General features: G+C 40.0%; 2 protein-coding genes across 2 annotated transcripts; one reads left to right on the forward strand and one right to left on the reverse strand.

The window, feature by feature from the left end:
• Window positions 1-271: 271 nt before the first annotated feature.
• On the forward strand, window positions 272-2,833 carry LOC113470919. Its single transcript, XM_026829699.1, has 4 exons — window positions 272-512; window positions 963-1,145; window positions 1,567-1,866; window positions 2,772-2,833. The coding sequence occupies exons 1-4, from the start codon at window positions 287-289 to the stop codon at window positions 2,831-2,833; spliced, it is 771 nt and encodes a 256-aa protein (XP_026685500.1). The 5' UTR covers window positions 272-286.
• A 1,629-nt stretch (window positions 2,834-4,462) lies between these two features.
• LOC103517693 (RING finger protein unkempt homolog) lies at window positions 4,463-11,639 on the reverse strand. The gene is made up of 12 exons (XM_026829700.1): window positions 11,423-11,639; window positions 10,822-11,008; window positions 10,296-10,395; window positions 9,851-9,986; window positions 9,010-9,146; window positions 8,446-8,616; window positions 7,795-7,982; window positions 7,569-7,661; window positions 6,644-6,797; window positions 5,769-5,966; window positions 5,136-5,318; window positions 4,463-4,677 (listed from the first exon to the last, which is right to left on the reverse strand). The coding sequence occupies exons 1-12, from the start codon at window positions 11,536-11,538 to the stop codon at window positions 4,463-4,465; spliced, it is 1,878 nt and encodes a 625-aa protein (XP_026685501.1). The 5' UTR covers window positions 11,539-11,639.
• Between the last annotated feature and the right edge of the window lie 4,020 nt (window positions 11,640-15,659).

The raw sequence follows: 15,659 nt of genomic DNA on the forward strand, positions 1-15,659 counted from the left end.
GGACCAGGTCAGATGTTCACCTGGAAGTCGCGCCCCTTTGAAAATAAATTTAAAAAAACATCTGTGAGATTCTCACAGCCATACATAATACACATCAAGACCTTGTAACTGGGGAGTGAGTAAAGGATTTTCACCATCTCAGACTGGATTCTTGTCCTAGCCTTGGAAGCCACAGTTCCATTGAAGGTCCAAGCGTTTTCACCGGAAAAGGTATAAAAAGGTGGTCTTCTGCTATCTGCTTGGATTTTGTCTTCTTTTGTGTTGCTCGGGCCTCGGCCATATCACTATGTTTTCCTACCACTTTCTCTCTACAGGTAACACACTAGATGAGCTTAGTATAGGTGACTCCCTGGGTCTGGTGGTCAAATCTATATCGGATCAACTGAACGAATCCAACTCTAATCACCATAGCAATCCAAATGTAGACTCGACTCATTCGAATTCACTAGGTGCCCATCTCACGAATAGCATATTTTCCAATAACATTTCAACGCAACCTATTAGTATACCAGGTAAGTGGCCACACCCCAAACTTACTATTTTGCAAGATTCTATTGGACAATGCAAACAGATCAAATATAAGCTGTCAAATTTCTGAACTTATAACTGTAAGTTCAGAAAAAAAACTTGGTATAGGAGCTATCCCTTGGGGGGTATAAAGTGCTGCTTTGCCATGCAAAAGTTTCTGGGTTCGATTCTTACCATCAGTAAAAATTTGCATTGGGGGTATGCCACATTTTTCAAACTGAGGAATGAAAGGGAGCGAAACATCTATTTTATTTTTTAAATGCAATATGTAATGTAGGTATCTGTCGAACATTTAGTCCTACTTTCATGAAAAAAATTCACCAGTTTTCTCTTTGTTATTTTTTCGTACTTCTCTTTATTAAATTTTGTCTTTGAGTTTTTTTTTCCAAGACATTTATTTATCTATGTCATTCCATGTTTGATTTCGTTTGCAGGCGGCACCTCGGCGCTCAGTTCCAACAACTTCTCGCCCACCACCTCCTCGCCCCTCTCCCATTTCCTCTCCTCCCGCCCCCCTGCCCCCGGTTTTGGCACCACTGCCGACAATTTGAACCAATTAGACTCGAATACGAACGTGTTCATCAATCATATCTCTCAGAATCAATTTAGTAATACAGGTAAGTCCGAAAATAGGAGTAGCCTGCTGGCCGAGTAGTAGCTCACACTAGCCTTGCACTCCGGAAATTCTGGGCTTGATCTCGGCGGGGTCGAAGCTTTTTTTCCGGCATGTGTACTGTAGAGTTTCGGGGTGCACCTCTGCCTCGTGAGGACCAATCGAGCAGCTACTTTAATCAAGTACGGCGGTTTAACACTGTAAACTGTCCTTAGAAAATCGTAACAAAAAAGATCTTGTTAATCTTCGACGAACGAAGTGTTTGGTGTCTTCATTTTATCTGTCAAAGTTTGTCCGATTATTTTAATGAAATTGTGGGTTTATAGGTAAGTATATTAACTCCTGTTTTATTATTACACTATGAAAATTTTTATTTTCACGATTATGTTTTTTTTTTTTAACATTTAACTTTTCCTCTCTCCAAGGCTTCGGCCGCCCTCAATTCAACCAATCCCAGCGCGGGCCAGGGCAGGAGGCAGATTTTCAACCGCTCGCTCCCCCTTTGCCTCCCGGGTCCCTGGGGCCGTCTCTGCCACCCAACACCGTCGCCTCTCTCCCCCTCATAGAACAGCGGGCCAAGAGCTACTTGACGCCGAAACGACGCACAGTGGAGCTGAGTATGCCCCTGCTGTACAACCGGCTTAAGAACTACGGAGTCGCCTGTTGCATGGCAAGCGAGACGATAGAGGCGTGGCATGGCCGAGTGCAACGAGCAGAACCGACGGGTTATAGGACGGGAAAACAGAGAGAAAGTGTGAGTGAGATTCCTAACACTAGACCACACAACGATCTAATGAGAGAAAGAAAATTAAAATTCCCCCCTTGTTACTCCAGCTGGTGCGAACTGAAAACATTTACCCTCGTCAGCTAAAAAGGCTTATATCATCTCATAGTAAACTTAAAAATAACATACAAAACCTTTTTAAAAAAAATACAAAATAGGTATTTGTGAATTAAAGATTGAGAGGGGTGGGCATCTCACACTACCAACATGGGGAGACACTTCTTTGGGCATTTGACGGAGCTTGAAAAAAATAATTAAAAATGCCTAGCATAAAAAAATAGCCCGTATCCACTTGTGTTCGGCGGGAAAAAACTGTCACGAATAAGAGGACAACTCACCTAAATTACTGCCCACAAGGACATTCAAAAAAAAAAATCGGATGACACACACCACCAGATGTTGCACGGACCCACGGGTGACGTTTCCGGTAGCGCGTCTCGCACACCATGCATTTGGTTGCCGTCACTGTAGGTAGAGAATCCCTGGAGCGGACATACATAAACAATAGGGACGTGGGATGCAGCCTAATAAGCTTATGGACACAGGGTCAGTAAGCGGGACGTACGAGTATCGATCCGCCTAAGGGACGGATTAAACAGAGAGGCAGATAAGTGTTCTGGCTTGTGGAACTCTAAACAGGGAGGAGAACAGCTAAGCTAACCGGCCTAGTAGCAGGCACCTTTTCAAGGCTTCTCTCCGATTTATCGAGACACAGAGTAAGACCATAAGATGTTACAGGTCGTTCAGACGAGCCAATTAAACATGGCTAGAGATAATAACCCTGGTGTATACAGATAAAAAAGTTACCTTTGCGTAATCCTGCTATCACATTCGTCCCACTCACAGCTGAAACAGCCGGGGCCTTTACACCCAACACGCTCACTATTCACAGAATAATTCAGCAATGACTTACCTTTTTCTTAAGAACAAAGGTGTGACAGAGGGAACTGTAATGGTCAAGCTCGGTCCGAAATCACGAAGAGAGAAGGAGACATACTGGATAGGAGAAAGCCAGCTCGTTCAAAGTGGAACCACATTATCCCCGGATCGTTCCGACCGGGCGGGCATCGAACCCACGGCCTAGCACATACGACAAAGACACACTATCCACTAGAGCTTAACTAGGCTGGTCAAGACATAACCTTATCTACTATCTCTAGGCATCGTTCACCTCGCAATTGAGACTGAATACATTTGAGGAATGAAAATGCTCATAGAATCAGACGATCAGCATTAACTAGACAAAACACAGCATAGACGGCGTACCGACAACCTACCGATTTCCTTTCTCGTATTGTTTCACTTGGTGTTATGCCTGCGAACACGAAGACGGAGAGAATGAAGGTCAATTGGAATAAAGAAATAGGAGGTTCATAAGAAATGCCTCTGTCTAAGTGATTTTTGAACGAACTTGCACTTTTACAGTTCCCCTCTATCAAGGCTTTTTTCCCTCAAGAAAAAAGACGAAATATTGAAAGAAAAAAGAAAAAAAAATGACCGTTTGGAGGGAAATGTAACAACGGAGGTATTGTTGTCCCGAAATCGAAAGCGAGTTGGGGACAGGATAGGAGAAAGTCAGCCTTTCCGCAAAAGGAACCCTTTTTTTTTTTTTTTTTTTGTTTTTTTTTCTTTAAGAGGTTTGACAGAGGGAACTGCTAACTTCTATGGTCTTATCGTCCCCGGAAAATCGAAAGAGAGAAGGGAAGACAAGGATAGGAGAAACCAGCCGTTCGAGAAACGAACATTATGCCATCAGGATACATAAATCCGCCCCGGGCGGGAACGATCGAACCCGCGGCCCAGCGCTTAACAAGGCAGACGCAACTACCAACAAGGCTAACTAGGCCTGCAAAAGGAACCTTATCTGTTTAAGGACTAAGTCCGCTCCAGGCGGGAATTTTACCCGCAACCTACATCTCTACCAGTTACAAGTACAGACACGAGCTACCCTCGAAAAGCTAAACCCCGTTCCATTTGTCGTGAGTTTCATCCGATTTTTTTTTTTCCGAAGTGTCCTTGAAGGCAATGTAATTTAGGTGAGTGTCATCATTATTACGCATGACACGATTTTTTCCCCCGAACAACAAGTGAAACGGCTATTTTTATTATGAGTGACAGGCTATTTTTTATTTATTTTTTCTTCAAGCGCCCAGATCAAATGACTCAAAGAATGTACCCATTGTGGGTGGTATGTGAATTGACAGCATCTCTCCCAATACTTTAATCACCAAATACCTATTTTGTATTTTTTTTAACAAGGTTTTGTATGCTTATTTGTAAACTTTACCCTACGAAATATATAAGACCTTGTTTTAGACTGCGAGGGTAAAGGGACTTTTCAGTCGCATCCTCAGTAGGAAACAAGGAATATCTATTCCTACATTAGACCGTGTGGTCCCTGTGGTTTGTAGAATCTACTCACATCTTCCTCTCTGTTTCTTCCAGTCCTATAATCCGTCGGTTCTGCTTCGTCGCACTCGGCATGGCCACGCCTCTATCGTCTTGCTTGGCCATGCAACAGGCGCGGATCGTACGTCTTAAGCCGGTTGTACAGCAGGGCATACTCTTCGCCTCACTCGTGCGCTGTTCCGCTTCAAGTAACTTGGCCCGCTGATTCTAATGAGGGGGAGAGAGCGAGGTTGGGTGGACAAGAGACGGCCCCAGGACCGGAGGGCAAAGGGGGAGGACGTTGAAATCCCGCCTGCCCCTGGCAGCCCCGCGCTGGGATTGGTTTGAAATGAAGCGCCGAAACCTGGAGAGAAGAAAGATAAAATGTTAAAAAAAAAAAAAAACATAATACGTGACAGTTCATAAGTGAATAATAACCCTCATAGGGTTTAATAATAAAACAGGAGGTATACTACTTTACCTATAAAACCCACCAATTTCATTAAAATAATCGGACAAACTGTTTGACAGATAAAATGAAACACCAACAACTTCGTTCGTTCGAAGATTAACAACACCCAGATCTTTTTTTTTACGATTTCTACAGGACACCCGTTTAACAGTGGGTAACTACCGCTACTGTGATTTAAAGTAGCTACTCGATTGTCCTCACGAGGCCAGAGTGCACCCCGAACTCCAAGTACGCATGGCGAAAAACTTCCGCACGCCCGCCGGAAATCAAGCCCAGAACTTCCGGAGTGCAAGCCTAGTGTCGATACCTACTCGGCCATGCAGGCAGGCTACTCCTATTTTCGGACTTACCTGTATTACTAAATTGATTCTGAGAGATATGATTGATGAACACGTTCGTATTCGAGTCTAATTGGTTCAAATTGTCGGCAGTGGTGCCAAAACCGGGGGCAGGGGGGCGGGAGGAGAGGAAATGGGAGAGGGGCGAGGAGGTGGTGGGCGAGAAGTTGTTGGAACTGAGCGCCGAGGTGCCGCCTGCAAACGAAATCAAACATGGAATGACATAGATAAATAAATGTCTTGGAAAAAAAAACTCAAAGACAAAATTTAATAAAGAGAAGTACGAAAAAATAACAAAGAGAAAACTGGTGAATTTTTTTCATGAAAGTAGGACTAAATGTTCGACAGATACCTACATTACATATTGCATTTAAAAAATAAAATAGATGTTTCGCTCCCTTTCATTCCTCAGTTTGAAAAATGTGGCATACCCCCAATGCAAATTTTTACTGATGGTAAGAATCGAACCCAGAAACTTTTGCATGGCAAAGCAGCACTTTATACCCCCCAAGGGATAGCTCCTATACCAAGTTTTTTTTCTGAACTTACAGTTATAAGTTCAGAAATTTGACAGCTTATATTTGATCTGTTTGCATTGTCCAATAGAATCTTGCAAAATAGTAAGTTTGGGGTGTGGCCACTTACCTGGTATACTAATAGGTTGCGTTGAAATGTTATTGGAAAATATGCTATTCGTGAGATGGGCACCTAGTGAATTCGAATGAGTCGAGTCTACATTTGGATTGCTATGGTGATTAGAGTTGGATTCGTTCAGTTGATCCGATATAGATTTGACCACCAGACCCAGGGAGTCACCTATACTAAGCTCATCTAGTGTGTTACCTGTAGAGAGAAAGTGGTAGGAAAACATAGTGATATGGCCGAGGCCCGAGCAACACAAAAGAAGACAAAATCCAAGCAGATAGCAGAAGACCACCTTTTTATACCTTTTCCGGTGAAAACGCTTGGACCTTCAATGGAACTGCTGGCTTCCAAGGCTAGGACAAGAATCCAGCTGAGATGGGACTGAAAACTCCTTTACTCACTCAGTCTAACCAAGGTCTTGGATGTGTAATATGTATGGCTGTCGAGAAATCTCTCCACAGATGTTTTTTTTAAATTTATTTTAAAAGGGGCGCGACCCTCTCCAGGTGAACCAGATCTACCCTGGTCCAGCTTCGCTCTAGAGTATTACCCCTATAAAGCCAGAACAGAACCCAGCATATCGGACATTTGCCCACAATGCCTAGCTGAACCACAAGATGTTCATTAGTTATTTGCATGTCCAGCAAAACCCACTAACCTGGACCTGACTTCTCTATGGAGCAACCCTAAAGAAGCTGCAGTTTTCCTTGACACAGTTGCTGTTGTTGTAGCTTTAGCTATAGCCGAAAGGTGATGAGTGTGATGACAAAATAGAGAACCTTGACACAGTTTCATGGACGAGTAGTCGAAGACGTTAGGAACAACAACAGCAACATGTAAAAGAGTGAAACATGCAATGTTGGAAAGATACATACCTACTATAGATTCTAAAGGTCCGCCGAAATGGTGCGAGCCACTATTTGTAGAATTCAGGACAGTCTGTAGGAGCGCTTGTTTGCGTTGCAATTTCTCATGGATGTCAATGAGCGGATCTGACTCGATGGCGAGAAGTTGCTTACGAATAACGTCCTGTGAAATGAAACAATAAAATTAACTAAAGTTATAACTCAATCGTTCCCAGGAAGAAAGGCCTATGTTAGTTACTAGCAAATATAACATAGGCTCTTCTTCCTGAGAACGATTCAACTCGTAAAAAAAATATAAAAAATAATAATAATATTAAAAAAAAAGACGGTAGTGTGCCTGCTGTTCAAGGGCTCGGTCAAGGGTTCAATTCCCGTCCGGGGAACTTTATCCTAAACAGATAGGGTTCGTTCTTGGAACGGTTATCTTTCTATCTTGTCTTCCTTCTCTCTTGCTTTTTGGGACGACAAGACCTTAGTAGTTACAGTTCCCTCCATCAAGCCCCTTAAAAAAAGGGGTAATTATTCAGAAGACAGGAAAATTAAAAAGAAAGCTCCTTTTTGTGTTCAACCTAACCCTGAAATAACACTGATCACTGCTCAAATTGTGAAAGCTCCTATTTGCGTTTAACCTAACCCTATAATAACACTGGTTACTGCTCATTTGTGACAGCTCCTTTTAGTAGCGATTTTCCATTGCCTTAAAAAAGGGGTAATTATTCAGAAGACAGGAAAATTAAAAAGAAAGCTCCTTTTTGTGTTCAACCTAACCCTGAAATAACACTGATCACTGCTCAAATTGTGAAAGCTCCTATTTGCGTTTAACCTAACCCTATAATAACACTGGTTACTGCTCATTTGTGACAGCTCCTTTTAGTAGCGATTTTCCATTGACATGACTTCTAAACAAGTACCCAAACAAACAAAGATCACTTACACTGGCAGCTTCACTGAGTCCGGTCCCACCGCCTCCGGCGTGATTATTATTGAATGCATTGTTTACATGGTTCTCCACCAGAGTGAGCCTGGCCTGCGTTAGCTGAGTACCCAAACAAACAAAGATCACTTACACTGGCAGCTTCACTGAGCCCGGTCCCACCGCCTCCGGCGTGATTATTATTGAATGCATTGTTTACATGGTTCTCCACCAGAGTGAGCCTGGCCTGCGTTAGCTGAGCCCCCGGGGCCTTATCCAGCCCCAATGAGGCCTCCGAATTCGAACTGGAGGCCGACGAATCAGAGTCCATCATAAGTTCAAGGTCATTGCTATGATTGTTCCCGTTGCAGAGTAGTTCGTCTCGAGGGTTCATGAGTTGTTGCTGCTGCATAAGCAGGAGGGCTTCATCCAGATCTGTGGAAGAAAGACGATTTCATGAAACTTTTTTTCTTCGTCAAGGTTTTAAGAGGGGGGAAATTTTGACTAAAAAAGAGACATTTACAACTCGAATGCATTTTATTTTTTGAAATTAAAACATATAAACTTCCGCCAGGTCTTGCCCTGACGGACGGTAGCGTGACATTTAAAATCGTCTGATATTTTGTAAAGCATCAGAGATTTAAGTACTTCAGCTTTAAGCAAATTTTAAGCAAAATACCTATAAATTGAACTTGAAAAATTCTGTAATATTTTAGTAATTTTTACTCTAAGGTTCTAAATCTACTCACTAGAATTTGGTTACTAATGGTGATGGATAACATTTGAATAGATCTTTTGAAAAAGCACTTCATCTCAGAAGTAGGTAACATCCGAGTGTCCTTGAAAAACCAAGGAAATTAGACTATCCAACCAAGCCTAATATTTTAAATCTACTCACTAGAATTTGGTAGTCCTCCAGCGAGAATATCAGACAGGCCAGAGCCAGGCGTTCCATCCAGAGGCCCCAGACCTCCCGCCATCTCTCTGGCATTTGCCATCTCCGTGTCCACATGAGCAAAAGCACAGAACACACCTCGCGGGCAATAGCCTGCTTGTTGTACATCATTACCTGGGAATATATAAAAAATAATGATTAAAATTTAAAAAGTAAATCATAAATCAAATAGTAAAAGAAAATCAAATCATGAATCTTTGTGGTAACACAGAGAGCTTCTTCACAAATTCAGTGGGTATCACAGCATAAGTGCTTCCTTTACTATTAATTTTCATCCACACATAACAATCTTTTTACACTGGTAATGCCGCCACTGGTCACTACTCAATTAAAGTAGATTCTCAAAATTCCTCACAAAGCTGAGTGCAGCCCGAACTCCAAGCACTGGGAAAATTTCGACCCTGCCGGGAATCGAACCCGGGACTTCTGGTGTGTAAGCCTAGTGGAGGCTTTGAAGGTGCAGAAAAAAAAAAAAAAAAAAAAAAAAAAAAAAGGGGGGGAAATAACATTTTGTAGACTTGTAAATTTCCGGGTGGAATTGCTGTTCAGTCCTGGTGTGACAGTATTGACACAGATCACCCGATTCACAGTTAGCTGGCTCTCCCCACTCGTCTCCATGCTTCACATTGGGACAAGGTGTTGATCTGAAGAGGAAATTAAATTAACAAAGATATAGTAGAAACTGGAGGGATTGGGCCTTTGTCTGTCTGGGGGACGTTAGACATGGAGTAGACCAACTTAGTCTGGCTGGGGGACTTTAAACAGGGAGTAAATCAGCTTAGTCTGGCTGGGGGACTTTAAACAGAGAGTAAATCAGCTTAGTCTGGCGGGGTGACATTAAACAGGGAGTAAATCAGCTTCATCCGGTTTGGGGACTTTAAACAGGGAGGACACCAGCCTGAATTTACCTTGCTAAGAAATAGCAAAGGTTGAGTGTGAATGGTGTAAACTTTGTATCCAAAATCAAATGTCAGCCCAAAGCAATCAACCTAGTTGGGCTGATTGAGAGGCTGACGAAAAAACACCAACCCCATCTGAAAAGGTAAAGAAGAAAAGAAACACAAGAAAAGGTAAAGAAGATGAAGAAGACTTTGACCTTCTAGGTACAACTAGCAAGGTTCAACTTACCTATATTTGAATGTTCGATTAGTTGGGCTGATTGAGAGGCTGACGAAAAAACACCAACCCCATCTGTACACAAGAAAAGGTAAAGAAGATGAAGAAGACTTTGACCTTCTAGGTACAACTAGCAAGGTTCAACTTACCTATATTTGAATGTTCGAGGAAAAGGTAAAGAAGATGAAGAAGACTTTGTCCTTCTAGGTACAACTAGCAAGGTTCAACTTACCTATATTTGAATGTTCGAGGACTTCTACGTTTATCTCTACTATTGTGGAACTGAGGGCATGCATAGCCTTGTCTACATAACCGCGGGGGTCGTTTACACTGTTCAGTTTTGTAATTTGATAGCACATAATTTGTATCTGGAAAGAAGAAATTAGAAAACAAAACTTGTTAGATACCTACATGATAACATGGCCAATGGTCTGTACATAAGTATGTACCTACTTTGTACCTATACAAAATATCTCACTTGTCATAGAGCAATGCTATTTGGTATTAAAGATAAAATGCATTGGATTTGTTCAAAATGATAACTTGGCCAATGATCTGTACATAAGTATGTACCTACTTTGTACCTATACAAAATATCTCACTTGCCATAGAGCAATGCTAATGCTATTTGTTCAAGTATGTTAGGTACTTGCTTATTTACAGAATGCCATACATACCTTGCCATTTTGGATCTTCTGTCAATAGTTTTCCTTCTTTGTCTAGTGCATTTGGCCCATTGCTATTTGAATTTGGATCCCCTTCAGGATTTTCTAAAGCCTGTAATTTCAGAGGAAAATAATGGTTTTACTCAGTGCTACAGATTTTAAGACAATTGGAATTTGATATAGTTATTTTCAAAATTGTCAATATTTGATATCCTTATTTGCATATTTCAGCAAGGAAGTAGGTACACGTACAATTTCATTAGCTCTAGAGTAAAAATGAAAAAGCTTAACAACAATTCAATCTCTCATTATCTCTCACACATTTATTCTCTAACTTTTTAACTACCTAGGTATGTTAATTATTTTTCTTAATTTTGTGGGTTCATTATTTTATTCTAATCCTTTTTCTATCTCATCCTAAACTTTAAAAGTAGCTACCTACATTTTTTTTTTCTTTTTTAGGTGTTATTTCTTGCACCTTTATTACCTATTAACCTATTATCTTATCAAATGGATTAAAATTTGCAAAAGCTCTCACCTGTATTTCCTTAATATCATACACAGGAGGTCTAAGATCAGGATTTCCATGTGCAAAGGCACAGTGAGCTCCATTCTTAACACAAAGTCCCCTAGCATCTGTATCGTGAACACACATACATGTCTTGTAATATCTCAGGTGATACCTACGTTCAGTGTCACCTGCTGTCCTATGTAAAAATGGGCACCTGAAAATGGAGAGAAAACATTTGTGAGAGTTGGCAAAAGAAGGGCAGCTTTTAACAGAGAAAACCAAACAAGCAGCTCATAAGAGAAGGAAATCCCATGATTGAAAAAAAAAGAGGGGGGAAGTCAATCTCATGAATTTTTGAGGGTTTATTAAATCATTTTAGCCAATCCCTGAAAAACAGAATAATTAAAGCAAGATGGTACTCCTTTTAATAATTAAAGAGACTGTGCTTTAGGATAGGTAATTGAAGGAAGTATTGGTGGTAAAATTCAAAATGTTAACAGCTGATTTTTTAATAGTCAATTTTTTTTACATCCAAAACCAAGACGTCTTCAATTTCTTCACCCCAACACAAAAAAAAGAATATGTATAGGGCTAAGATTTATTTAACAGTCCTCAAATCCATACTTACTCATCACCATCGGGACAAAGTCCAGTGGTTTCATCATATTTTGTACAATAGGTGTCAGGACTATAATTAAATGACCCGTCTCTTTTTCTCACTGGTCTTCTTCGTCTTTGATTCATAAAATGCCAATGGAAACATGTAAATGGTCTGTGCTGTGTACATTTGTGTTGCAAAAATAGCGGACATTGCTCTACACGGAATTCTTTCAAATACCTGGAAATAAAGAGTTACATTATTAGAGTTGTGTAATACTAAGGAATAAGATTAAGAACCACTTCATATTTCATGCTCAAATGGGAAAACAGCATTTCCCACTACAAAATAAATTTTCCAAGTGAAACTAATGGTAAAGCAAAACTTTTAAATGGATTTTTGAAAAAGCACTTCATCTCGGAAGTAGGTAACATCGAGTGTCCTTGAACAAACCAAGGAAATTTGACAATCCATCCAAGACTAATATAGTGCCAAGTAAATTACTATGAAGTGATATGTAATAGTTTGATATTTATTAATTTTATCAGGAGTGACTACTCAGGAGATGGGAATTCCAATCAAGTACCTAGGCTAGTTTTGTTGGAAAATTTCCTTTGGTCTTCATACTAGCAATGCAAGAAATCACAACAATAACATAACCTAATTCTCACAATGAATAAGGAAAAAGTGAAATTTTGGCTACAAATCTGATATTCTTCAATCAAAATTGGATCTATTTGATTTCTAACATGAGTTAACTGATAGTAATAACAAGCAGGGTCCGTCCCTCCGGGAATTTTTTAGCCCGTACCTAGTGATTAGAGAAAATCAGTACCTATGTACCTACCTAATTTGTTTAATATTCAGTTTATTATTATTCTTGATTTGATTTTTCGATTTTACTTTAATGTAAGTATACCTACCTAATTTGTTTAATATTCAGTTTATTATTATTCTTGATTTGATTTTTTGATTTTACTTTCATGTAATGAGAGACTAGAGCCCGTTCTCCCTTTATTCCCAATATAATGTTCAAGTCACCCATCCATTTATTGGCCTTGCTCGGCATAGCTTACATAGATGACGCTAAAACCGGTCTTAAATGATCGACTGAAGTATTATCTAAAACTTTCTCGCTTTGAGTTCATAGGTCGTCGCGACAAATTTCAAGATCAGAGCTCATTTGTGTGAGAAAATGTGAAAAAAATCCCCCAAAAAACATTTTTTTTTTTTGTTTTTTGGCTTTATGGTTTTCTGGACAAAATTTGCACCACCATTTTCGCGATCCTGGTAAAAATACCTTTAATTTGATATATAGGTCGACCAGGTTTGGATAAGTCCTTCTATGGGGACAGACTGACTGACTGACAGACAGACTGACGGACAGACACCGAAGCGAATACAATAGTCCGTTCCTTATACCTTTTTTATTACTATTGTAATAATAAAGGAAGGACGGACTAAAAAGGTATAAGGGACGGGCTATTGTATTCGCTTCGGTGTCGTCTCCACTGGTCACTTATTAGATTACCATAGCACTCGTCTGTCTGTCACTCTGTCTGTTCCCGTAGAAGGACTTATCCAAACCTGGTCGACCTACATATATATCAATTTAAAGGTCTTTTTACCAGGAACACGAAAATGGTGGTGCAAATTTTGTCCATTAAACCAAAAAACCAAAAAAAAAAAAAAAAAAAAAAAAAAAAATGGTTTTTTGGGGATTTTTTTCACATTTTTCTCCACAAATGAGCTCTGTTTTTTAAAAAAAAAAAAAAAAAAAAAACTGGTTTTTGAGGGATTTCTTTCACATTTTCTCACACAAATGAGCTCTGATCTTGAAATTTGTCGTGACGGCCTATGAACTCAAAGCGAGGAAGTTTTAGATACTAACACTTCAGTCGTTATTTTAAGACCAGTTTTAGCGTTACCTTTGTTAAGCTACGCTGAGCAAGGCCAATAAATAAATGGGTGACTTCAGTACTATATTGGTAGTTATTAGGAAACATTAAAAGGAATAAAGGGAGAACGGGCTCTAGTCTTGATTTTAAATCATTACCTACATGAAAGTAAAATCAAAAATCAAATCAATAATGATGATGATGATGATGATGATGATGATGATGATGATGATGATGATGATGATGATGATGATGATGATGATGATGATGATGATGATGATGATGATGATGATGATGATGATGATGATGATGATGATGATGATGATGATGATGATGATGATGATGATGATGATGATGATGATGATGATGATGATGATGATGATGATGATGATGATGATGATGATGATGTATTTTGAGCCTCATTTTCTTATCTCCCCAGAGCTGTTGACCCAGGAGCCCACCAGTGGAACCATCCAGGAGCCCATGAAGAAATATACCTACCTATACGCCACTGTGCAGAGTATCTTCTTGACTTGTCCTAATCCTGAAAAGTAATTTACACTATTGAGTAGGTATACTCGTATCTAGGTATAGAGAAAGTTCTACCTTCTCACAATTTTATTACTCAGTGAACGGGAAGATTATTAGTAGGTGTAAGCAGGTAGTATGTCTTATTTTTTCCCCTTAAGGCGGTCAATATACCTTATATACGCCCCCTCTTCCATTTTTATTAAGACTCTTCTTAAGCAGCTTATCAGGTTTTGGTGATAATGGAGGAGTTGCAATTGGGAAATTTTTGATTGCCGTTCTAATGAAAAAGTTCAAAGAGTTGTGACGTCAGATTTCACGTCAAAATGCGCAGAAACGCTTGCGCACAAATTCGCACACCATGCATTTGGTTGCCGTTTGTAGGTAGAGAATCTGGAAATAGAACATTAGGGATGTGGGATGCGAGGAATACTTTGACACAGGTCATAGGGGACGTACGAGTATGTCTGCCTAAGGGAAGTTAAACAGAGAGCAGAAAAGTGTCTGGCTGTGGGACTCTAGACAGGGAGGAGAACAGCTAACCCTAACCGGCCTAGGTAGCAGGCACCCTTTCAAAGGCTTCTCTCTGATTTATAAGACCAAGCGTGAGTCCTCAAGATGGTTTACTGGGGTTCAGGACGAGCCAATTAAACATGGCTAGAGATCATCACCCTGGTGTATGGCAGATAAAAAAGATACCTTTCCTTTATTCTGCTATCACCATTCGTCTACTACAGCTGAAGCCGGGCCTTTACACCCAAGACCTCACTATTACAAAATAATTAAAGCAAGATTTACCTTATCTACTTTCTCTAGGTCGCCTCGCAATTGAGACTGAATACATTTGAGAGCTGAAATGCTCATAGAATTCAGATCAGCATTACTAGACAAACACACGATAGACGGCGTACCGGACAACCTACTGATTTCTTTCTCGTATTGTTTCACTTGGTTTAATGCCTGCGAACAACGAAGAGGAGAGAATGGAGGTCAATTTTGAATAAGAAATAGGAGGTTTCATAAGAAATGTCTCTCGTCTAGTGATTTTTGAACGAGATTCCACCGTTACAGTTCCCTCTATCAAGCTTTTTTTTCTTCAAGAAAAAAGACGAAATATTGAAAGAAAAAAAAAAAAAAATGCCTGTTAGAGGGAAGTGTAACAACGGAGGTATTGTCGTCCCGAAATCGAGAATAAGAAATAGGAGGTTTCATAAGAAATGCCTCTGGTCTAGTGATTTTTGAACGAGATTCCACTTTTACAGTTCCCTCTATCAAGCTTTTTTCCTTCAAGAAAAAAGACGAAATATTGAAAGAAAAAGAAAAAAAAATGCCTGTTGGAGGGAAGTGTAACAACGGAGGTATTGTTGTCCCGAAATCGAAGAGTTGGGACAGGATAGGAGAAAGTCAGCCTTTCCGCAAAAGGAACCTTTTTTTTTTTTTTGTCGTATCCCGATACCTTTCCTTTATTCTGCTATCACCATTCGTCTACTACAGCTGAAGCCGGGCCTTTACACCCAAGACCTCACTATTACAAAATAATTAAAGCAAGACTTACCTTTTTTTAAGAGGTTTGACAGAGGGAACTGTAATGGTCTTTTCGTCCCGAAATCGAAGAGAGAAGGAAGACAGGATAGGAGAAAGCCAGCCGTTCCGAGAACGAACATTAATCTGAACACAATTTTCTATTTTTACTTTCTACAGACTTAACTCGGCCAGATAGTATTAGCTGAAATAAAAACTTAAATCTTATGAGGAGCTACCATAGAAGGGTTTTTACTGAATTAAACTTGAACTTAATAGCTGCCTTTTGATGGGGACAGTGGTTAACACGTTCGACTGGA

Source organism: Diaphorina citri, unplaced genomic scaffold (assembly GCF_000475195.1).
Source record: "Diaphorina citri unplaced genomic scaffold, Diaci psyllid genome assembly version 1.1 scaffold1931, whole genome shotgun sequence".
Lineage (NCBI taxonomy): Eukaryota > Metazoa > Arthropoda > Insecta > Hemiptera > Psyllidae > Diaphorina > Diaphorina citri.

Bases quoted from the DNA above. Each gene is read 5' to 3' on its own strand.
- LOC113470919 (XM_026829699.1), top strand. From the start codon at position 287: ATGTTTTCCTACCACTTTCTCTCTACAGGTAACACACTAGATGAGCTT. The intron at 513-962 runs GTAAGTGGCCAC...TTTCGTTTGCAG, and splicing joins GCAACCTATTAGTATACCAG to GCGGCACCTCGGCGCTCAGT. The intron at 1,146-1,566 runs GTAAGTCCGAAA...CCTCTCTCCAAG, and splicing joins GAATCAATTTAGTAATACAG to GCTTCGGCCGCCCTCAATTC.
- LOC103517693 (XM_026829700.1), bottom strand. From the start codon at position 11,538: ATGAATCAAAGACGAAGAAGACCAGTGAGAAAAAGAGACGGGTCATTT. The intron at 7,983-8,445 runs GTGAGTAGATTT...TTTCTTCCACAG, and splicing joins TGGAGGACTACCAAATTCTA to ATCTGGATGAAGCCCTCCTG. The intron at 5,967-6,643 runs GTATGTATCTTT...TTCTCTCTACAG, and splicing joins ACCTTTAGAATCTATAGTAG to GTAACACACTAGATGAGCTT.